The 24,345-nt window shown below is 41.2% G+C and overlaps 1 protein-coding gene across 2 annotated transcripts in view; it reads left to right on the plus strand.

Moving 5' to 3' along the window:
• The window catches only part of samd12 (sterile alpha motif domain containing 12), a 147,658-nt gene extending 132,647 nt beyond the window's left edge, over positions 1 to 15,011 (plus strand). For both annotated transcript variants that reach the window (XM_085262367.1, XM_085262366.1), the window contains exon 5: positions 10,477 to 15,011. In XM_085262367.1, the coding sequence (XP_085118493.1) occupies positions 10,477 to 10,508 (32 nt within the window). In that variant the 3' untranslated portion in view covers positions 10,509 to 15,011. The remainder of the gene's footprint in view (positions 1 to 10,476) is intronic.
• Positions 15,012 to 24,345: the final 9,334 nt, after the last annotated feature.

Below are 24,345 nucleotides of genomic sequence, written 5' to 3' on the forward strand. Positions count from 1 at the left end.
CATCTTGGGCTCGGTCTATTTTCTTGTTCGTTTCTATTGTTTCACTTACTTCTGTCTTTCCCCCCTTCTTAAAGTATATAATAAAGTGCAAAAAACAAAGTTAGGTGCATGTTGGGTGCAAAGTCTGGAGTCTCGTGTCACTGCACAACATGTATATCCAGTAACACCAAGATCAAATGCATGAAGACTCAAAGGATGATGATATGAGTGGCATCTGCTATTATAGGACATTTTCTTGTCAACAGCAATGTAGGCTCTGTGGCTCATGATGAGACTCTTGTAATCAATCAGTTGTCATGTTATGCAGGGATAATATTTAAAAAATGTGTCCTCAAACACAGAGGTGAGTGGTACCTGCTAAGGTGTAGCTGAGAGGTATTTCATCCACTGCACTGAGTAAGGATACCTAAGGTTTATGTAAAAGTATTGTATAGCTAGTTTAAAGTTTTGTGCGGGCAAACATGGCCAGTGTGTTTATTTGTGATTTTTTTATATATATATATATATTTTTAGAGAGACATACTTTCTTAGGGAATTGGAGATAAAAAGAATATTATCGCTATACTGAAGGGGGGGGAAAAAGTGAGGAAGAATCTCATAGAGACTCAGATAGGGAAAAGTCTATTCTCAGGAAACACAATGCTGGATGGCGTGCTCAAGCTAAATAAATTATCACGGGGGCTATTTTTAAGTTGGAGTGTAAATGCAGTAATCCTTGGAGCAGGAGCTGCGAAGAGCAACGCACAGAAACCACATCGGGGAATACAGCTCAGCCTTTATCTTCCCCATCCCGCCCGCCACACACTCTCTCTTCCCTCTTTCTTTTACTCTCTCACCCACATGCATCCTTCACTCCGCACATTTTCGCCCCATCCCAGCACCTCTATCTGTTCTCACTTTATCTGTTTCCCGTTTCTCTCTCTCCTTTTTCTTCTCCCTGCCTTTCATATGGTAAAAGCCTCTTTTCTGTGTCAGAGTATTTTGCTTATCACTGAGTTTTCTATGGGGACTCCACTGAGGTCTATTGTAATAAACAATAACAGAGCTTTGAACAAGACTGGGAGGGGAAACAAGTAAGTGGCATGTAAAGAAGAAGCAGTCAGAGGATATTAGGATACAGTGGGTCATTCTGTAACTTGCCAACTAATCTTTTTAGCTGATGCTAAAATGCTAGGCCTGTTTTTTTAAACCCTCAGCTCCCTGCAGGACAACGTTGTCAAGCCCAGAAAGACTTTCCCTGAAAAGCAGTATTGTGGTGTTTTGGTATGGGGGAAGAAAACCTCCTCTGCTGCTGTTTAGCAGCATATAATGGGGCACCGTTAATCATGAGCACAAGCTGAGGTTTTACAAGGTTAATGACGGCATAGCCAACCTCTCGACTGTGTCCCATTCCTCAGGTATTTATCAGTGTCAGCAGAAACCTGTGAGCTGAGGGTACTTCATATAGTTCTCTCATTGACTCTACCCACATGTCTTAAGCTTTTCTTTTTGAGTCCACAGTGCTAGAGCCTTGCTTTTTTCCTTTACATTTCTCCTCAGGGGTCGGCTTTTGAGTAAATCACTTAAGAAAAACAGAAATATACCAAACTGTGTAAATAGAGCGCAGAATGGGTAAAATTATTTGTCACCATATACTTTATCTGTCATTTTGTATTTCATTTTATTTTGTACTTAAGAAAAACAGATAATAAATCATCACAAAATTAGATTCACCCAGCTCAGGCATTAAAGCCATACTTTGCTTTGCTTGGCACAACTCTGTTTATATATTGTTTCATTGACATTTAAGTTAAAGATAATCAGCATCATACTGAATACTAATTCAATTTCAGAATTTTCAAAATCTACCTTGCCCAACTTTTCAATAGACACAAATATAAATTTTTAGTAATTTTATATATTTATTTTAAAATCTTACTATTCATATAATTGCAAGGGCAACAGATGTAACCCTTGTGACCTAACAAAAACAGAAAAGATTTTTTTAAAAAAATACAAAGAGGACTGATCTTTAGTCTACCTGTGGTGTTAGCATATCGCTCGGTTATGTCCCTTCCTCTTTGTTCGTGTGATCTCATGGATTTGTCCCTTCCTTTTCCAAGTTAAGTATGTTTATTGGCAGCATGGTACATATGTTGTGGGACACAACTTTCAGTGCATAGTTACTGTTCTTTGAAATATGTTAATTTAAAAAAAACAAACAATCAAGTTACATGTATCAACGAAATCACGTCTTCAGCAACTAGGTTTGCACTTTTTCTCAGAACGAGTGTAATTTACAATGATACATACGTACAAATTTAAATGTATGTTTTATGTTGTTTGGGATGATTTTCAAATTCATGGATAGGATGGAAAATGTCTTGCAAACAAATACATTAAGTGCTATATGAAACCGTTCATCACATTCCTCATTAATAAAATCCCGCTTTAAATGTTGCAGCAGTTTGTGCTGTACACGATGTTCCAAACACAGTGTTGGGAGTTTCCAGGGTTTGGCTAACCTTAGCAATGCTAGCACCAGTAGCCTTGGTTTCTTCCATGCTAGCATGAACATCTTGATGTAGTATATTGTTACTTTTTGCTTCATCTGACTTGTTATGTTCCAGTTTATTCTGACAAACGTGACTTTTTTTTAACATTACATGACAGAATTGCAGAACAACACTAGTTAGCACAGTTGTTTACTTTCCAAATCTACTCATTTACAACGTCTGTTCACAGGGAGAGCAAGCTCACTGTGCAATAATGAAAAAAGAAAAATCAACTAGTACCTTCTATCTGGGGCTGACTAGAGAAAGCAGCAACATATAACCACATTTGACCAGACTGGCAGACTAAGAGACTTAAGCTGTTCAGCTTTCAACCAAAATGTGTAGGTTTTAAAGGCAAACTTCCTTGGTATGTATGACACTTGTTCAGTTGTTATCTAAGCCTCAAGTATGGAACTGCAAAACTCTGATGAAGATGTGAATGAAATCCCCTGAAAAGTTACTTGAGATTTTCTGTTACAGTTACAGTCAAACTGTAGTTTGAATATTTCTTGTGTATAAAATAAGTACCAACATCTTCAATCTTCTGAATCCAATTTAACAGATAATGAAGATCTGCTCACTAATTTGCAGCACAGCCTGCAATGCTCAAAAAAATAACTTTAGAAAAGTAAGGGATCCGTGTCAGCATCCACTAATTGAGACAAATTTGAATTTTGCAAATGTTTTTATTCGCAAAATTGAAGATAAGTAATGTTACTTACCATTTGCAGTAAGCATCCTGAATTGGTATTAATCATAACAACCAAATGTTGACCCAGTTGTTTAATCTCATTGTTGTTTTAGCTCTAGAAGTAACAAATTGTCCAGTGTCTGTTGTGTTTCCGCCTTGATTCAGTCGATCGAAACCATTTCAAGAACTGGAATATAACATTCAGAGTTATATGTCTTTTTTCTTTTATCATAGTGATCTACTCTTACTTGAGTCTCATTTTAGCAAGTAAACGGGTAAATTTTAGATGTAGCCCTGCCTGAAGAGGTTGCAAAAACTACACAAAACCAAACATTAGGACCTTTATACTGGGGTCCATGTGGATGATGTGCTGTAGAGATCCCCAAACCTACTTTCTTTTATATCAGAAAATCCAGAATAATGTTTAACATTTGAATTCCATTGCTTTTGTTTCATTGGTTCTGTTTATTTATTTATTGTAAAAGGCATCTCGTGACCCACCTGCTGTGCCTTAATGATTCACTAGGGGGCTGCGGACCACACTTTGGGAGTCAATGATCTAAAAGCATATCTACGCAGACTTCCCCACATAGACATGCTTAAAAATATAGATACAAACAAATGACAGCATAGATGTTCTGAAATAAATGAAAAGCTTGTTTTTACTGTTTCGCTTTTTGCTTCTTTGTATCACTGTTTTTTTTAAAGCCCTGACGATGTGACAGCTTCGTTTCGGTAGAGATATCCTGCATGATAGAGCAGCACAATGCTGAGCTCAGTTTGACAGTGCCCTGCTGAGCAACTAAAGGAAGCCGAACCATGGAGGCAAGGTCTGTGCATGTGCAAAGTGCGAGTATGTGTCACTGTATGTGTTGGCAGGTGGCACTGGAAAAGGCACAGTAGCAAACAAATTCAACTTGACACGAGTTCGAAAACCAAAATACAAGCACTTTGAGGACTTCCGTTCCCCTCTCGCTCGCTCTGCATAAAATAAACGTATTTATTTAACCTCTCTGGGTTACGCTGATGAGGAGCTCTGCTTTATAGAGATAGATGGAGAGACGGAGAAGGGGAAACATCCCGTCAGTTGTTTATGTTGTTGAAATCAGGGCAGGAAGAGAAGCAGGCATGCTTGCTCTGACTCGCAGAATAAGATGACCTATTTTAAACAGACGCTGGAAGACGAGGCTCCATAAAGCTTATCTGAGCACGACGGAGGCTCGAGTATCTACATATCTTAAATAAGAAAATCATCGATTGGTACATTTAACAGGTCACAATTAATTTATGGATTATAGATTCAAGCAAAGAACACTATCAACTCTCTTAGTAAGATGCCACCAAACTCCTTATATATCCCCAGCATTGATCTAAAAGTGTCTCGGCTTCTGCTGGAGGGACTGAACACCGTTCTTCCACATGATTTTCCCTGACTCGCTGCTTTGCTTGCGGTGGACATCTAAAACGTCTGATTCCCAAAGGTGTTCAGTTGAAGGCCACAGAAGACAGATGTTCAGCTAAATGTGGTTAACCATGATTGTGTGTTTGGTATAGAGTGCATGACACTAATTGTATTGTAGCAAAAATAACTCCAACAAGAGTAAACTGAGTTAAATTTGTTGGCGTATTTGTGTATTCATTGGACTACATTCACCCACACATTTATGCACATTTGTTGCAATAATAATCTGTGTGTGGGACTGGCTCAAAATAAACTACAGTGCCCACATTCATTGTAATGAAGGAACCTGTTAGTCAGTGCAACGCCGTGGCTCAGTTGTATTTTTTTTTTTTTTTTTTTTTTTTGTGGACATAAATGGAGCTCCTGTCTCGGCAGACTTTTACTGCATAGATGACACTTGACGCTGTGGATTCGTCTTTCCGTGGGATTTGTCGATAATGAAGAGCAATCCTTTGAAAACTCATCTTAATGTGACCCAGCAGCAGGACACCACCACCAGGTGCAGGATCCAGCCCGTATGGAGCAGATAGTTCAAAGCAGGGCGGACAGAATCGGCGCAACCGCGTCCTCGTTTACATTTTTACATCGAGACGCAGCAGGCAGCAGAGAGGCGGCAGATGAAGCCGCACGCTGAGGTGTGCTTTGATTGAACAAGCAGCACAGCTCTGATTACAAATGCATGGGTGCAAGCTGTAGAGGAGATGAAGGAAGAGGGGGGGGGGAGAAAAAGACGGCAATGACAGCGTGAGTGAAGTATGGCAGGAAGACAGACGGGGGAAATTTGATGATCTGGACATTTAACTCCTTGTTTCTATAAAGCTGCTCATGTGTTAATAGAGGCAAATCACGTTGATCAGTCATACCGGTGGCACAGAAGAGCGAGCCGCTGTCAATACAAGAGAGTTTGTGTGCACGTGTTGTAGGCCTGCAAGCATTTATGTTTGAACATACGAACATATGGGCATGAGATGGAATCCGTGTGTATTACACTGTGAAACAGAACATTAGTAATATATCAGTTTTCCCTACGTATGGGCCGTAAACATGAAAAGTGGGTTTTGTAATTGGTGAGTTTAACTGGAGACAAACCAACTGTTCTCTGCCTCTCATTCACTCACACTCGCACACACACTTGCGATTACACACCACAGACGCATGCCGAAATCATAATTTTCTGTCAGATGCTGGTGCGCACACACACACACACACACACACACACACACACACATGCTCCACACTTATGTCAGGGAGGCATTCACACGCTGCTCAGTTTAATTTCGGTTTGGCAGATTATAGTAATTATGTTAAAGAAAAGATTTTTCAAAGTACTTTGCCCTTTTCTGTCCTTGAAGACTGAAACAGTGCTAGCTAAAGGAGCCTCATACTCCATTTTTTTTTTTTTTTGAAACTCTGCTTTTTACTGGGTCAAGTAGATTGGAAAATATATTAAAATAAAGGATCTACGAGGAGCTATGGTTTTATTGTTTTGCGTGGTTTTATGGCAACAGTAATCTCTGTGGCATTCAGGGAAATGTTTTTCTAGTCATAACAGAAAACTATCCTTTATATTAAGATGCTGTGTGTGCGCGTGTGTGTGTGTGTGTGTGGTAGCAGCCAATAGAGACGCAGTGACACCAACATAAATTGGAAATACAGAGTATGTCATTGAACTGCACCTCTGGGCCTGCTCTCCATTTAGCACTATGTCAGAGTAATGTGTTTGCATACGCCGTGTGCTCTATTTGTGTGTGTGTGTGTGTGTGTGTGTGTGTGTGTGTGTGTGTGTGTGTGTGTGATAGTCAATGTAAACTACCCATGAAATTAAGAGGGTTTTTTTCATTTTGCTTTGTAAATGTAGACGTTTGCTTCTGCGTGTGACAATGCAAACTATCCTTGAAATTAAGATGTAGACCAGGAGGCGTGTACGTGTGTGTGCGCGCCTGTGCATGCGTGAGTGTGTGTGGGTAAACAGATAGCTCTCAGTACTCTCCCGATCCTCAAAAGACATAGCGAACCTCTAAAGGGAGGGTGGGATTTGAAGAACATTTTGAGCATGCTGACAGCTTGTCAGGGCCCTCCTACGACTGTAATGAATTTCAGCCTTTTGTGGTGTGTGGTCCTGCTGCACCGATAAGCCCTGGCACTAATGCAGTTAACAAGGAGTAAGAGTGTGCGCCCAGTTGTGTGCGCACCGCCTGACGTGATGTATACATGCTTCTGAGCATGCATCACTCAACTCCTACACTCCTTAAACAAGCTAATCATTGCCGGACAGTCTCAAGTGTGTTTCTAACAGTATTTAACGCTGCAGTGTTTTTATTTATATGGCTGAGGGTTAGATTAGTAGCATGTTAAAACTCAGTATGTGGGAGAAGGAAAAAACACTTTGAACCTAAGACTTTAAGTAACCAGGTATTGGAAGCCAAAGCCTTCAACTTCCACAGCTGCATGATCCTTTGGGTGGTGGGTCTGCAGTAGGGCCGGCACATGCGGCTCACTGGAGTTGAGCCAACCCTGACTTCATGAACTAATGCCCGACCAGTAGCAGTTCACCCCTCCCCCAGGTCTGGATCTTGGGTGGGGTCTCTGGAACCCAGATACAGGTAGCAAGGGTGTTGTTGTTGTTTCCATAGAGGCCTTATGAAATATACTTAGTTTAGGTTGTCACCCAGCCAGTAGAGCCAATACCAGCAGCCATGTTGCCCCTGACAACATAGCTCCAGAGTTCACTTGGGAAGTCTACCCCCTCCATCGTGATAAGGATAACAATCTCATCTCTGCTTTTTTTGCACTGGCAGAGACGCATCTTAAAAAAAGTTAAGACAGGGCCATGTTTCCCCACTTTGTATCATCCCGTCTTCTTTTAAATACAGCCCGTAAACATCTGGGAACTTAAGGGAACCAGTTGCTGGAGAGGAATTTTGTCCCATTCTCGCCTGATTCGAGCTGCTCAACAGTTCTGATCTTCTTTGTTGTAGTTTTCATTTCATAACCAGACAAATGTTTTCAGATGGTAAAAGATGTGGACTCCAGGCAGACCAGTTAACCAACTGAACTCTTCTACTCTGAAGCCATGTTGTTGTAATAGCAGTAGTATGAGGTTTAACATTGTCTTGCTGAAATATGCAAGGCTTTCCCTAAAAGAAGATGCCGTCTCGATAGGAGCTTATGCCGCTTTAAAACCTGGATATGCCTTTCAGCACTGATGGCGCCTTTGCAGATGTGCAAGCTGACAGTTCTTTAGGCACTGATGCATCCAGTCCAGTTCTGCCTTAGGTCCCAACGATTGTGGGCGTCCACTGATTTTTGATCTCGTCCCCTGCACACAGAGATTGCTCAGATTTTCATCATCTTTGACTGATATTATGTGCTATAGATAATGAGATATTCAGAGTCTTTACAATTTCACACCAAATTTTTCCTCAATTTGTCACAGACATAGTTATTTGCAGATTGGTGAACCTTTGCCCATCTTTACTTCTGGTAACGCTGCCTCTCTCAGATGCTCTTTTTATACCCAATCCTGTTTCTGACCCGCTGCCAATTAACCTGATTAGTTTCAAAATGTTTTTCCAGCCGTTTCCTTTTAGTACCACTTACTTCTCCAGCCTGTTGTTGCTCACTTCCCAGCTTTTTTGAGATGTGCTGCTGCTATTAAATGTCAAATATTATATGAACTAATAATTTTTCATGAAATGGTACAATTGTAACCACTTTTAACATCTGTTCTATTGTAAGTAACATATTTGTGAATAACACATGTTTTTACTTACATTCTACATAGTTACACAACATTTTGGTGGGAATTGGAGTTACGCAAAATAATTTATTTTAATGTGACAAGAACTTATAGCTGCAGCTTTGTACCAGAGAAAGACAATATATGAGACTGCATCCAGTAAGTTACAGATCAAGTACAAACCATCATCATAAATACTATTGTTTAGATTATTTTGAAAAGAAACAGCCATAATTCATGAACAGATGCACAGCATGTTCCTATCATATCTGCAGGGTGGGGGAGGGGGGGGTGGATTATACAATGAAAAGAAGACTCTCATGAGAGATTCAAATGTCAAACAGTGCGCACTGGGAAGTCTGCTGATGTGTTAATCTTGTTTCTTTAAAGCAGATCTATGATACTTTTCCATTTTTTTAAACCTGCCATATGCATACTGTTACAGTGATGGATGCTCATATTACACATTGCCAGATTTTCACATTTTTGGTGTCAGCATGTGGACGAGTATTCCTTATGAGCCAAACGCTCAGGCTTTAGACTGCTCTGTTTAAGGCCGTTTTTTTTAATTCTTGGATGTTTATGATGTCAAAGACAGAGGCTATTCCTTTATATGGTTATCTGAGGTAAACGGCTCCGGCCATCTGTGCGTGAGGAACAGCCAATCAGAACAAAGTGGAGAAACTCTGCCTTGTTTCTCAGTGATGAACTTAGTGGATGTACAAAGAGCCAGTATCAGATCATTCAATTCATTTTAACCTGTGAATCATGCATAGCATCTAAAAAAAAAAATATTGAGCTAGAAATATAAGTAATAGATGACCTTTGAAAAGAGTCTGACCCGAGCATTTATTCAACTTTTTTTCTTTTGAGCCAAAAACACTCAAGTCAGAAGATCTTTAGTTTTTAAATGATCACAAAAGACTTCTTATATTTTATTAAAGGATTAGTCACATATAATCGACTGTCTAATTATATTTTATAGTTTGAAGTGAAAGGTTGAGTACTTTTGGTTACATTTTGCTTTTTTCATTTGTTTAAAGTGGATTGTAATACACGCGTTCTAATTGTAATGGAGTACTGTCAAGGTACATCAAAGTACTGGCTTTTGTACTTTAAAGATCTGAACTGTACTTTTAAAAGTTTTAAAAATACATCTCAGCTTTGTGTTAGCTATTTGCCCTGAGCTCCAGCTGTCACTGTTGAAAAGAGTAACGTATAAAGTCACAAATCTGTTGCACCAAGGTCTGCATTCACACTCTCTCTCACACACACACTCACACACACACACACGTACAAAAGCTGTTGTCAGAGGCAGGGTTGGCATGTATCTTTATGCCTTGTCTTTACATGCTCCGAGTGAGCTCTAAATGTCACTTGTCTCTCTCCACTTCATCTGCCTGACTCATCCTCCTTGTCTTCACTCTGCATTTGAAGTCCTTGTGTGTGTGTGTGTGTGTGTGTGTGAGAGAGACAGAGACACCATGTGCTGGTGTGTACTTGTTTGATGGACACACTGCTGCTCTCCACCTCCCTTTGTACGGCTCCTGCAAGCACAATGATGCCCACTGCATTGATTTTCTCGTGCCATTTTATAATTATGTCTCCTCTTTTCATTCGTCCTCCCCCTCGCTCGCTCTCCCGCTTTCTCTCTTTTATCCTGTCTCTCTTATCTCGCGCCTCTCTCTTCTATTTTTCTAATTCCACCAATCCCACCACCACCACCCCACTAGATCCATTTTTATGCCTTACTGTGCCCATGCTTGTTATCTCAGCCCTTTCTGTTTTTTTTCCTCTCTGTTTGATCTCAACTTCTTAATTTCCTCTCTCATCTACGTCACTTTGCTTGGTTTCGTTTTGAACCCTTCTCCCGGCTCCTCCAGAGATGTTCCTCATCGTTTCTGTTTTTGCTCTTCTGTTTTTATCTTATTTTTCTCCTTCTTGCCATTTCTGATTTTTCTCAACCTCATCTCAGCGGGGACTGTGTTTTCTGAAGATTTTTTTTCTCATAAACTTTTTCCAATGTTCTTTTTTTTCTCATTTTCTGCAGCCTCTCTGGAGTGCACTCCATCTTCACCGTAGATTGATGGAGAAGGGCTTCCCAGCCGCAAAAGGACGCTGATATGCATCGCCTTGTCGACACCCACCTACACTTCTTCCTGGACCTATCACAGCTCTCCATCTCTTCAGTGTCCGACCTCTATTTCTCCAAAGACCGATCTGGATGGAAACCATGCCTTCGTCCCAGCCACTCCTGTGAACTCTCACAAGTTCTGACTCGCTGTTTCCTCGCAGTTCAAACAATTGCTCGCAGCTTCTCGGAGCCTGACCGATATTTTCCATTGCAGACGCCCCATCCCCAGTCATTCCTGACCTTTGCAGCCAAACCTTCTCACGCATTGACTTCTCTCATAGCTCTCTTCACTCCTTCTCCCAAAACTCTAGCCTAACAAGGTTTCCAAAAGGTATTTGAGCAAAGAGATAATTTCTGCTTTGTCTGTGCTTTTAAGGCTCTTTAAGGACCCCACCGCCGCCTATCTATCCCTACAGTAAAAAAGTGACATCTACAGTATAACCCACTTTCCAATCACTCAAACACAAGTCCTGAACTGTTTGTGGCATGTTAGCTCCTTCATCGTAGCACTTTAATGTGTGTTTTCTCCCGTGCGTACTCTTGTGCTGTATTACCGATCCCGGTTCTACCCCGCTGAGGACTCTCAGAAAAGCAGCAAAAAAGACTGTCCATAGGACTGCTATTATACTACTCTATACTTCCCTTTCTACCTTTTTTCCTCCATATATCCAGATTGTACTTCCTCAAACATGAGAGGGGAACACCAAAACACACACAACCATGTATGTGCTTTAGTGTCCTTCCTCTTTCTCATTCTATGCATAGATCCTGTGAACAGTGTTTGACAACACCCGGTGAAGTGTCCATTGTGTCTCCCTCTGCCCACTATATTGTATATATCTACGGGTAGACAGTAAGCCTGAAAGAACTTCACTGTGAAAACAAACAACATTTAGTAGGAGAATAAAGACTGAACCTGGCATCACATTAGGTACGCTTAAGTTGGCTCCCTGAAACAAGTCACACTGTTGCGAAAAGCAATCCAGTGGAGATGAAGCAGAGCCTGAAACGGAGATGAACTGCAAGGAGGAAAGTCCCTCGGTGTCACTGAAAGCCTGGTGCTAGTAGGTAAACTAATTTGGCAACCCAAAGGGGGGTTGGCTGAAAGAAAAAAAGAAGAAGAAGGCAAAGCAAAAGGGCTCCTTGAACAAAGAGGGGCTTTGACTTGAAATTCTTTACTCTAATGAGGAGAGAGAAAAAAAAAGAAGAAAAGACATCAGAGATAACAAAAGAGGAGCCTTTTTCATTTCCTCCCCTCTGTTTCACCAACTCTTTATTGCTTTGTCTGCTTTCCATCTCACTGCTTGAAACTATTTTTAGATGAGATATATTGAAAATAGTGTAGTAAGAAGACGTGCTGTGTGCAAAAGCTCAACATGGAAATGTTTTCTCTCAGTCATATTGGGAACATACACCGCATCCTATTTATGTCAGATGGGAAACTCAAATCTCTACTGTCAATGTGAATAATGGCCACTCACTGTTGATATTATAGACGTTTTAACAGCACTTAAAAGCACATTTGTCTGTAATGAAACAAAACAGCTGTAACTTGGAGCACTTCATGATGTCTGTGAGTGTAAAGACATTATAAAAATCTGTAGCCAATATAATGACCTCTCAGTGTTAGCTGCTGATTTCAGTGTATCAGAGTGATATTTATCAGAAGCTCGTATCCACGCTGGTGTAGCAGGAGCTGTTGTCACGGCAACATCTTTTTCTTTCCTGGATGGGATCTGTCAATCAAAGGCACATTAAAAAAAATAGCAGCTGCAGTTGGAGGAGAATAGGGGGTGGGAAAAAAACAAAAATGGGGTCAACCCCTGAGAGCCATCACATTTTAGTGGAATTCCATTTGCACACCGGTCCTTCTGTGTCCACCCATGCATGGTTTGTATAGCAGCCGCGGCCTAATGCAGCAAAGACTTGCAAGCAGATTGAATAGTATTGATCACCTCTTCGGGACATACACTTGGTCCTCCAGGATTACAAAAACTGCGGGGGTGGGGGGTGTATTCTGACAGTCAAGAGGAATGGAGTTGTTCGGGCTAAAACACAAGTGGTTATTTCACGGTTGGGTGGTGGTGCTGTGTCCATGGCTGTCAAGGCTACAGCAGGGAAGAGGAGGGCTGAAGCTTCCTTTAAGTTTGATTTCTTTACTACTTGATTTCCTTTTCTTTGGAAAATGTCCATAAACAAACTTGAAGGAATGGTTTGAATTGGTAAAGAGTTGCTGAATAGAGGTGTGCGTTAAAAAATTCAGATCTGCCACCATGTGTCAAAGAATCAGTGGAGGGTGATATATTCGTGGAGGTGTTATTCATTGAAACAAATCACCAATTTTGGGATTAGAAGACCTAAAGAAAACAAGCTGTACAACATGTAAGGTCTTGTTGTGTCAGTGGAAAGCTAGAAACATGTGGCTAATTTGTAGCAGTGGCTCTGGGCTAGCATGTTAGCTTAGAGAAGTATTGGGTGTTCATGATACTATAATCATTAGTCATTTGTGAGCAGCATCAAACGGGCATCACCAAACCTGTTACTAGGTATCTCTGATATCTTTGTCATAGCACATATTGATGTACAAATCTAGCTCTAGCTCAGCATAGCAAAAAAACTAAAAAAGCGATACCAGTCAATTAAACATCTAGCTCTAAGAGGTTACATTTTAAGTTAAGGAGTTTTCTTGTAATAAGAATAAGACTAGATGACAGAATAAGATCAGAATAAAGTCTTGAAATTGTAAAAAAAAAAAAAAAAAACATCTTACTGTGTTTAAAAAGTTAAACTATTGTATCAGTTTAACTCTCATGTCTACCTGTAGAAGGTTTCATGCAGCAACCTGTTAGCTTAGCTTAGCATACAACAGAATCTATATACCAGCACTTCAAAAACTTAGAAATCTGTAGAAAAGAGAAAGAAGGTGGGTCTTGTTATGTTCACACAGACCAAAGCTAGCTGTACCAGTTTCCAACCAGTTTGCTAATCTTTATTGGACATAGGAGTCATACTGGGAGAAGCATGGTGGTGTGGTGGTTAGCACTATCACGTCACAGCAAGAGGGTCCTGGGTTTGAATCCGCTGGGTGGGGTTGTTCATGGGGAGCACTCATGTCCTAGTACTCATGCTTCCTCCCACAGTCCAAAGACGTGCACATTTGGGTAATTCCAAACTGGTTGTAGGTGGGAATGTGAATAATTAGCTGTCTCTCTGTGTTATCCCTGCGATAGACTGGTGACCCATCCAGGGTTTACCCTGCTTATTGCGCTACGACAGCTGGGATAGGCTCCAGCTCCCCCCGCAGCCCTGAATTGAAAAAGGAGAAGGAAAGGAAAAGCATGTTTGGATATGGTCAAAAGCACACAAGAACCTGACAAGGCAAATGTCCAGGCATTCTTAAAATTTAGTAGGAAACGAAATCAACCCTGACTTCTCTGATCTTCCAGTACATGAAACAGTTGCATAGAATTTCATCATTTTCGATGGTAGTCCAGTAAAGAAAGCACTCTGCTTTCTAACTCGCTTTCAGCTCAGCACTTCAGTGTGGTTGTAAAGGATTATTCAGAGCATTCATATCAAAATGTGTTTCCTTCCAAAGTGTCTTTGAAATGAATTTTCCCAAATTAAAAAAAAAAATGGGGTCAATTTGCTTGCAGGCATTCCACTGCATAACAAATGTAGCACTGTGTCTTAGTGATCCATATGCCAGACTGCAGCACTATGGTAACCCAGGGTGTAGGGAGTAAAATATTGATTTTGTATTGATATTCTCTAGAGGGTGTGTTCCCTACTTGCAGGGAGGGAAGCAACGGAATAGATTCAACTCCAGTGGCATAAGGGGAAAGTTTCCACAGTTTTTGCTGGCTCTAATATTCCAGGTATAACCAGCTTGAGTTGTGGCACCTGTACCAAGGTGTCTAGGAACTTGCCTGAACTGGCCTTACAGACTTCTAGTGCCCCTAAGAGTTTTGGCACACACTCACAGACACTGATACACAGTGCACTGTTACACAAGAGATCCCCAAACCTCACACAAACAGTTATTGCACAAGCACTTTCACACATGCTGACACACGTGTAAAATCCATTCAAGGACACAGACTTTGCGTGTAAACAAATGCACAAGCACATACACAGAGTGACAATGCAAGCAGCGCACACATCAGTTAACAGGAAGCGTAGTCACAGCCGCTGACATCTTTCACATTAGTTATGCGTAAATACATGTAAACAAATGACACCTCAAACAGAATTTAAATAGAGGACAAATCTCAGATTTGTTTTCTGCCCAGCTGATAGCATGTTTCAATTCTGCTCAGAGTGCTTTTGTAACAGGTATATGAGCGAAGTCTCTTCCCCCAATCTATCTGCATATAAGGTGCCTAATAACGGATGATAATGGAATTGATATCGTAATAAGTGTACATAATAAAGAGATTAATCTTCATGTATATGTGTTCTCTGTTTATTCCGCCTACTGTATTACACATCCTCTAAAAAACTGATTTACACTGTGCAAGGTTGGCTGTTTTTGTGAGTGTGTACAGCTCATGCACTTTAGGTTTAGTGATGCTTTTGTTACTGTTGTGGGCTGACTGATGGGACGTTGCTACATATTGGCTATAAAAGAAAAGCATTGCCTCCAAGTCTGAAAAATGAAACCAATGTAGTTTCTTAAACCTGCATTCTTCGTGATGGCCACCAGGAGGCGACTCCTCTGGTCAAACTGTACAGAGGTTTATGAGAAAATTGCCCCACTGCTCACTTGATTTATGCCCTCGCTAAACACTTTCTTGATGATTCCACGTGTCAGTCAGTAGATTTAACTTTTATTTGATACATTGTGGCGCTCAATTACTAAATCATGATCATATTTAGAGTAAAATAATGACGCCGTGTTTCATGGATGCGATACGGTGTTTGTATTTTAAGAAACTGCGAATGAGTGGATGATGAATTTTGATTATTACTAAAAAGATTATTCTGTATTCTGAAGTTAAAATAACCCCTAAAATTAAATTAATTTATTAATGTTGCAAGATATACTAACTTAGACTTTGTGTTTGTGTCTAGGTGTTTGATTCACTTGGTTACTTTGCAAGCATGTTTTTAGGACTTTGTTTAGCGTGTATATCAGTATTCACCATCATTTTTTGTATAGAGTTGTAAAGCATTGTTTTCTTCAATTCTGTACTAAGAGAATACTACAATACCCATGAGCCTCTGCCACCAATATAATATAATATCAAATCTAAATTGAAACCAATTAAAGTGTCTGAAGCTTAGTAAACATACTAAACAACCTTTTACTGGATATTTCTTGCAAAAATGAGAGCTTTAGTCAGTGTCTGCATTTTAATTTTATACAGGCTTAGACTTTTTTTTTCCTAAAGGCAAAGATTCAATTGAATTTGCATCTTAATCTGATATGTTTTCTATGTGGAAAATTAGTATGCCTGATGATCAAGGTATTAATTAATAATGAATGAAATTACCTCTTTAAGCATGGCTTCTGAGGAAATAGCTAATGAGCTTGTTAGCTGTAGGGTATGAACTGTATTGTAGTACCAGGGATTTGGACATATACAGTACCTGCATTAGAAGGAGACAGTATTGTACAGGTTTCATAAGAAAAGTTTTGAAAAACTAAAGAATACCAGTGTATTACAAACCATGTGATCTGCAAATAAAACTGATGTCCTAGAACTGCTACACATGCTGAAATGCTTGTGAAAAGAGCCATGCTGCATTGTGGAGGCGGGCTAAGGAAGAAGAGGTGCACAGCAGGCGTGAGGGATGAAGAGACCGAGAGAGGGGACAGAAAATCGCTAACACTCAATCCCTGCCTTCCTCTCCCGAGACCCGCATCACACCCTCAGCACTCTGGGCTCTCGCCACCTGCCTGGGTGACATCCCCAATTTTTTTGTATCTGGAAATTTCCCTCCTTTGGTTTCTCACTTTGCCCTGTCCCTCTTTTCGCTCTTTGAGTTTTGCTGCTCTAATTCTATCAGTCACTCATTCTCTGTATGCCAGCGACTGAGAATCTATCCCAAACATGTGCCCTCTCATCTCTTCGTTCCCCTCTCTTCTCTCCCTCCCTGCTATCGTTTTATTGCTTCACAGCTTTCAGTCGTGTCTATTTCTATATCCTTGTGTTCTTTGTCGCCACACTCCTACATGACTTTCTTTCACTTCTGTCTTCTTCAAAGATTCCCTCTCTCTTCCTCTCTGTTTGTGTAGCCTCCCCGCTTTGTGTCTCTGCGTCATCTCCAGCCTGGCTGTCGTGCATAATGCTCCGCGTTCCCATCTTCCGTCACACGTTCGTGTCGAGCACAAGCAGGCAGCTGTATGAATTAAACATCTTAGACAGTGCACACACTGAGCCCCTTTGGAGTGTCGGGATGAGCACTGGTTCTGAGATAGGGGGCTCTGACCACACACCGTGAGTGTTTGCCAGTGTGTGTTACTTAGTGCTTGACACTGCATCCCACTGAGCAGTGAGGGTTATCGCATGTTTGGTTTTTTCATGATTTATGGTCAAAGGAAAGAAGGAACAAGAACCTTTCGACCCCCCCGCAGTCTTTTTCTTGCATTCCCCGGCTCTCGGCACATCTTATATTTCTGCACTTGTTTGATTTTCTGCCTGTTTTGTTTCAAACTCTTTATTTCACTATTTTTTATTTTCTCACTTTCATTGTTGAAATTATATTCACCTTTTTTCCTGTGTTTTTGATCTTTGCATTTTATCCTTTTGTTGTCTTTGATCCACACCTCACCCTCTCTTCCCCTAAACCCCTCCACAACAACCACCACCACCACCACCCCCTCTTTATCCTGTTCTCACTGATCCTGTCAATATGACGGATATAAAAACTTCCAAAGCAACTGATGGTTGCTCATTGCGGCGAGGATCAGCCTTGGATGTCAGCGGGACACGTGTACGGTGTCTCTGTGTGTATCATTATCTCTGCACATGTCAGTGTCTGCAAGGAAAGACTTCAGAGTGTTCTTCATGAGCATGTCATATCTTCAGAAAGCTGTGCATTCAGGTAAGTGGGCATCAGGAGAGTCTCTCCCTTCCCCACCTAAGTTAGCTAAGCCTTCTTATCATCCTGTGCTGTGTGTTGATTCGGTAGAGATCAAGCTGACATTTGGTCGACTCCCTTTTCAACAGTCTCATTTCATTGGAGTTTATCTTGCAAGGTTTGCTACAGCCACACTGCAAAGGCAAGATTCCCATTGGTTGCACTAATTGATTGTGGCAACATTTGATGGGTCCACATTAAAACTTTATTTTAAAAAGTGTTTTTCTAGTAAGGACGTGTGAATGATCCGTCCATTTCCTTCCTAGCAGGCTAAGCAGGGTATTCAAGACTTCCTTCTCCCCACCAATATTTTCCAGCCACTCCTGTGGGATCCCAAGATAACATACTAGGCCAGATGGGATGTATAACCCCTCCAGAAAGTTTAACTTGGGGTCCAGCTGGGCATGCCTGGAAAACCTCTGAAAGAAGACACCCAGGAGGCAACCTGACAGACCCCTGTACCACCTGAATTAGCAGATGCTGTGTCCAAAGTTCCCTCCGGATATCAGTCACGCTGCAGAAGGAACTCGTATCGATTGTCTCAGTCATTCGGTTACCATCCGTAGCTGGTTTTTCGGGAGGGTTTGTATGGGTGATTTGCATCCTGGCTGAGCTGCCATCACTCTTAAACAAGATCCCAAGATACTTAAACTTTGTTGCATGGGGCAGGAAGTGTATCAGTGATAACAATATTAGCATAAAATGACACTTCTGTGCACCACCTGTCTCTTCAGACATATGTATATACAGATGGTATTTGCAACTTCTTGCATATTTGACCCAAATTCCATTCTAAATTTAGCTGTATCAGGTGTACATTTTACTATGTATACAAGTGTAACTGAATCAGTGATTTAGACACAATCAGGTTTGGAGTATTAATGTGTTAAGATCCTGTAGTTGGAAGGAATGTTTTAGATTAACTGTACCTAAAGCAAATAAAAAGGTGTTACGTTTTTGTATATTGTCCATCTATGATGCAGAGTCAAGAGAGGCCTATTTATTCATCTTCCTAGCTATTGTACCGTCTTGTACAGCATCTCAGCCTCATGATTCATGTCTTTCTTCCTTCCCTGAATCGATGTGTTCAAACAAGAAATGGCTCCTAATAGAGGTCTACAGGGAAGTGTTTTCTGGTCAGTCTCCATGGTGGCACCACGGTGAAACAGTTGAAAAGGCAACAGCTAATACCTGCTGCCTGATGGCTTTTCCCAGCACCTCGCACAGCTGTGCGCACCCGCCGCTCAACATCAAGGAGAATCCAGGATTATTACCACTGTGTTTATGTCTCAGGTGGTGTCAGTTATACCTCCGACGTGAATGGGGGGGAGACAGAATGCACATGTGGGGAATCTCTCCTCCCTGAGGATGTGTGTGTGAACCTCAGTGAATGTTTCTTGTCTTCTTCTTTTTTTTTTAAGTCTGTGAAAACATGTGTCAATGTGCTCCACAGGTTGTGAGAGAAAATAAATCCTCAACCTGAGCTCCCCACCAAACTCCCCTTCAGCCGAGATGGAACATGCCAGAGCCCCTACTGGGTAGCCAGAACCTGGGGGCCTCCAGCCAGCAGGCGCCACAGAGGATGGAGGGGTGCTGTGAGCTTGCTCGTTAAACAGCCCTGCGCCCGACCCTAATGATATCCGCCGGCACGTTTCCTGTTCCCAGCTTGCCCTCTCTCTCCCATCTATCCCCCTCTTTTTCGCTTTCGCTTTCCCTCCAGCCCTCCTCCCGCTCCAGCTCCTCTTTCTATTTCTGCGCCATCTGCCTCTCTCCTCCTCTCCCTCTGCTCTCCCCCTCTGTTTGGGTGAGAAAGTTGAACCCAGTGGGGACAGAGGCTCTGTCACACTTGCCTTCTAATGAGCTCTCTGTGCCACCAGTTCTGACGGAGCCAAAATGGCCGACACATTTCACACTGCTGGGCCTTGATCTGTCGGGTTTCTGAGTGACTGGCTTGACAACTTCGCTGTGAAATGATACCATGTAGAGGGGGAAAGAAAAACAAAAAAGAACAAAAACACAGAACAGAAGAAATGATGTAACGTGGTGCCTTTGGTGAGAAATCGTCTATTCCTGTTTTCACTGTGCAACAGAACTGGGACAGTAAAATGGGTGGTGGTGTGGGTATCCTAAGGGGTTTAAAGTGTAGGCTTGCTTGATGGCCTCATTGCTTTCATCCACTGTCTGTATGAGTCAATATTAATTTAAAGGCTTACTGTTCCACATTTTCCCCACTTTGGCAAGAAATATTTGATGTCAGGGTATTTCCAGTGTCCTGGTAAATGATTAACATCAGTGTCCTAAATTGCTCTCTTACCAGAATTGTTACTAAGAAAGAAGCAATTAAACATAACAAATATGACGGGGCATATTTGTATTCAGGCTGATGATTAGTAGAAATTGAAACACATATGGCCAGCTTTCTAAATCCAAGTAAAGCCACCACATGAGGAAACGTTTTATCCAGTTATTTATTTATTCGTGGTGTTTTCATGTTTTCCATTTTCTCTTGTACAATCGCATTTTATTTTCAGAGAAAATTGGACCCTTTTGCATATTTCTATACTAATATCATGACAGCTGCAGGTAATAGATAGATGTTTGGAACAAAACAAATTCTCCTCCTACCTTGTTGTGCAACCTTGGACGTGGGTTCTGGTCAACTGTGGATCCGATTAAAATAAAATCTCTAAATTCTCAGGCAGGTATATTCACAGTATTATTCTCATAAACGTTTTTATCTTGTTTTGGCACTCACCGATCCTAAACGGCACTAAATTTATGATTACTCTGTCAAGTTGGAAGTGCATATGCACTGAACATTTCTTGGAATTAGGCTTGCTGGCAGAGGCGCATGAGAGAACATTAACTAGCCTTTAGCTCTCAGCTTGCTCGTATAAAGTCCATATGACGTGGTGCTCTGTGATGTTCTAATATTGCAGGTAATAGTTAAGTATATTCAGTGCTAGCCTGTGTCCTGCCTCATGCATGCTGGTTCCATACAGAAATTTTCCAGCAATGTGACTGCATGCAAGACGAACAATTTCCTGCTGTGCGCAGCATGTAAGATTATCCAACAGTGCTGAAATTTCTTGAAATTGTCAGAAGTTCATGTACGAAATGAAGCTCAGTTTCTCTGAGTCATAGCAGAAAGGGTCTCTTTGTCTTTGTGGCATTTCGTTGCCAAAGATGATAACCAAAAATATATTGTTATTAATTTCTAAAGCTGTTTTCAAGTCTGCACATCAGTAAATGTCACAATAATATGATTGTGACATTGTCCAAAAATTGCACTTTGGCACACAGTAGGAGAAATGAGTGAGACTGCTGCCTGAGGAGAGCATGCAGGAGGGCTGGACACAGACACACAGTAGAGAATGTCTGCAGTGGCTGGTTATGTTTTATCTGTTTGTTTTACAGCTGGCAGAAAGCTAACTCAGAATGAGCACCTTGTTAAACCTTGATGGACCTCAAAAGAAGGAAAGCACATCAAGTTCCACTCTTATCTGAAGCTGCAGTGGGCACATTTTAACCAAACCTTACTTTAGTCTGGAGAAATGAACCTTAATATCTGTCGAGGGTTGGGATTTGGCATCAGCTGCATGGACCCAACCTCCTTTGTGTCAACAGTTTGGGCTGGTGGTGGTGTTGAGTAGCGGTTTTAGCAATATTTCCTTAATAGCTGTAATTCTTGGTTGAATGCCACAGCCTCTTGTTGGTGACCACGTGCATCCACATGTAACTTTTGAGCTACTTCCATTATACTGTTGCACCAAGCGATAGATTAACTGTCATTTAAACACTGTTCTCATGAACATGGCAGTGGGTTTGGTAAGCTTCGGTGCCCTCACCATTTACTGGCTCTTTAAGATGTGGTAGTATGACAAAGTTAGAGTTACAACGTGAATTATGTCGACACTGAGCAGATTCTCAGGTAAATATTTCCAACATCTTGTAGAATCCATACCCACAAAGACTGAAGTAGTTTTGAAAGTAAAGCAGAGCGCTACCTAGCTTGAGTGTAGTGCTTGTGATTAAGTTCTTGGTTACTGTAGTTTTTCCCCCACTGCTGTTTCAGACAGTTTTAACTCTCAGAGATGCCACAGTTTGTTTGAGTTTGGGAACTGAAGAGGAGTTAAGACCCAGAAATGGCCAATGATGTCAAATTTTAGAGGTGGATATCATTCTGAGTTCTTCAAGACACTGTCCACCTGGCATGAAGACAACCGAAGAACCTTTATAACGCAATATAGCATAATTATCACTTTAATATGTTTTTTTAAATTTAGTACAGTAACTTGCTGCATTGCTAGGTTACAAGAAATGCAATGTGATTACATTAATGCCTTTGGGAAAGCATTACACCCGACACTGGTTATATATATATATATCATTGTTTGCAATGTGTTAGGTGTGCCAAACTAGAAGACACTCATATAGATTTGTTAAAGCAAAAACAAACAACGATTGTGATGTTTTGTATTAAGATTATGCCCCCTACATGGGCTTTGTGATGCAACAAGACCAGTGGTTTCCTTATGGCAACAATTTAAAATCTACCGGATTGGTTGTTATCAGGCTGTAATAGCAACATATCAGTGAGCACTGAAAAAACAGTAGAATTATAATGAAGGTTCTGCCTAGCTAGCTTATATCTCTATAAGCTGCATTTTCTTTGCAAAGGCATACAGATGAACAATATGTATTATTATTATTATTATTATTTGCAATAACCCACACAATACATCTTTCTATATATACAGATGTTATACAGTATGCATGTATATTTGCAGTGCTTTTGTTATGCAGTGTTTTTGGAAATTCAATTTCGGCAAAACCCTTGCACTGACTGATCTGATGTTGCACTCAGCATATGAGTCAGTGAGTCAGAATTGAGCAGAGCTGCAGGGACTGGGTGTATTTTGCATATGCAGTCGTAGTGTTGTCTTTCTTGCCTGCATGTATGGGTGAAGTAGGAGTATCTGTTTTCCACCATATGCATTTTTGATATTGTGTGCGTGCGTGCGTGCATAGGTTGGCACAAGATATGCATGGATGTGTGTTTCGGTATATTCTTGTGAGCACTTCCAGGCACAGATTGGAACAAAGTGACACGAGCTAAAGGAAAAAATGACATCCCGTCCACACCTCAGACGATGACCTCGCACCAAACAAACACACTGAGCTTTCTTCCTCCCATCCACAATAACCCGTGATGACAAGTATTCTTCAATTTCTAAGAACCAGCACTGTGGAGCATTTTCAGCTGATTGGCCTTCCCGAGATTTGCATAATGTGTAGGCCGAAATAGCTCTGAACAATAACCATTTCAATATGAATGGGCAGTTTAAGATCTATGGCAACAAAACAGTGAATAAACAACAATTTGGGGAACAAAAGTCACACTCAGCTCTTATCCTTCAGCTACAGCTCAATGTCTTGATTGTCTCGCTGGCCTACATTCTGTCTCGAACATTACACTCTCGCATTTATCTCCAAGTCAGCCTCTTAATCTCAGCTATTATGATCTCGCATTACCGTAATAAATAGAGCGGCATAATTAAAAATGACATCACTTCATGTCCCAGCAGCAATTGCCCCGCCTCTTTTTCCTTAAGACGTGTTGAGTGAGGGGACTGATTTATTGATTGAGGCTATGTGACTGTGCTGGTGTACTCAGGATTATGTATCGGCAGCATGATGTTGTTGACACTCCTGTCGCCTTTACGGCTCCGACATGCCAAGATTTGGATGTTTGCCCATCCCGAGTGCGTCTAAATGTGTGTGTTGAGGAGGGGGAAGTGGGTGAGTTTGAGAGGTCTGTGGAAGAGGTTTTGAGTGTGAGGATTGTGTATGTGTGTGTGTGTAAGTCATTGAGGGCTGGGAGTGGTGGGCCAGCTGGCAGCCTCTGGCTTCACTGTGCCCTGTGGGTATCCGGCTTGGCACAGATTCTCTGTACTGCGACAGCTGGGACCTGGGTGCCAACCAAGTTAGAACTTCCAGACACACACATGTATAAACACGGGTACGTAGGATTGGACAGAAAAAGTAAAAGAGAGACAGTTTATATGTCACTGTGTTTAATCTGAGTAGTTTTGTGTTGTGTTAGATTAGGCCTGTAGTAACTCTGTTGGCCTACACCAATAGAGTTAAAGGGTCAGATTACCCAAATATGTATATTTTTAGAGCTATCGTAATTTCACTCACCCCTGTTTTGATCCTCTGTTCATTACAAATAAAACAATGTGAGTACTTAATCTGGCAAGGTGAAATGAAAGGGTGTGATGATGAGGCTGTAGCACGTCTGACTTTAATGCAGGATGGCAGACGAAGATGCAATCAGCGCTTGCTTTTTCATTATCTTCATCCAAGTGTCTTAATTGCTTAATCTTAAAGCAGCATTAAGCCCTAGACTACTGAGCTCTCTCTTTTAGACTTTTGCTGCCCTGTAGCTAACAACGGGAGGAGAAAGTTTATGAGTCACCTCGCAAACAAGTTTGGTGATTTACCAGTTTGTAGAGGCCAAAAAAATAGCTTAAAGAGCAGTCAATTTGAAATTACCATAGTGAAAAGTAGGACTATGGATGTTTGTGTTTCTCTCTATGTGCTGGATATGGCATTGTTCTGAGAAATCCACTTAGTACTGGAAATAGTCACGATATGTGATCTATTTGTTTACCTAGGTGGACACAAACTGTTCAC

Source organism: Mchenga conophoros, linkage group LG22 (assembly GCF_057382185.1).
Source record: "Mchenga conophoros isolate Kocher_MC1m ecotype Shallow Benthic linkage group LG22, M_conophoros_male_GT1.1, whole genome shotgun sequence".
NCBI classification, from domain to species: domain Eukaryota; kingdom Metazoa; phylum Chordata; class Actinopteri; order Cichliformes; family Cichlidae; genus Mchenga; species Mchenga conophoros.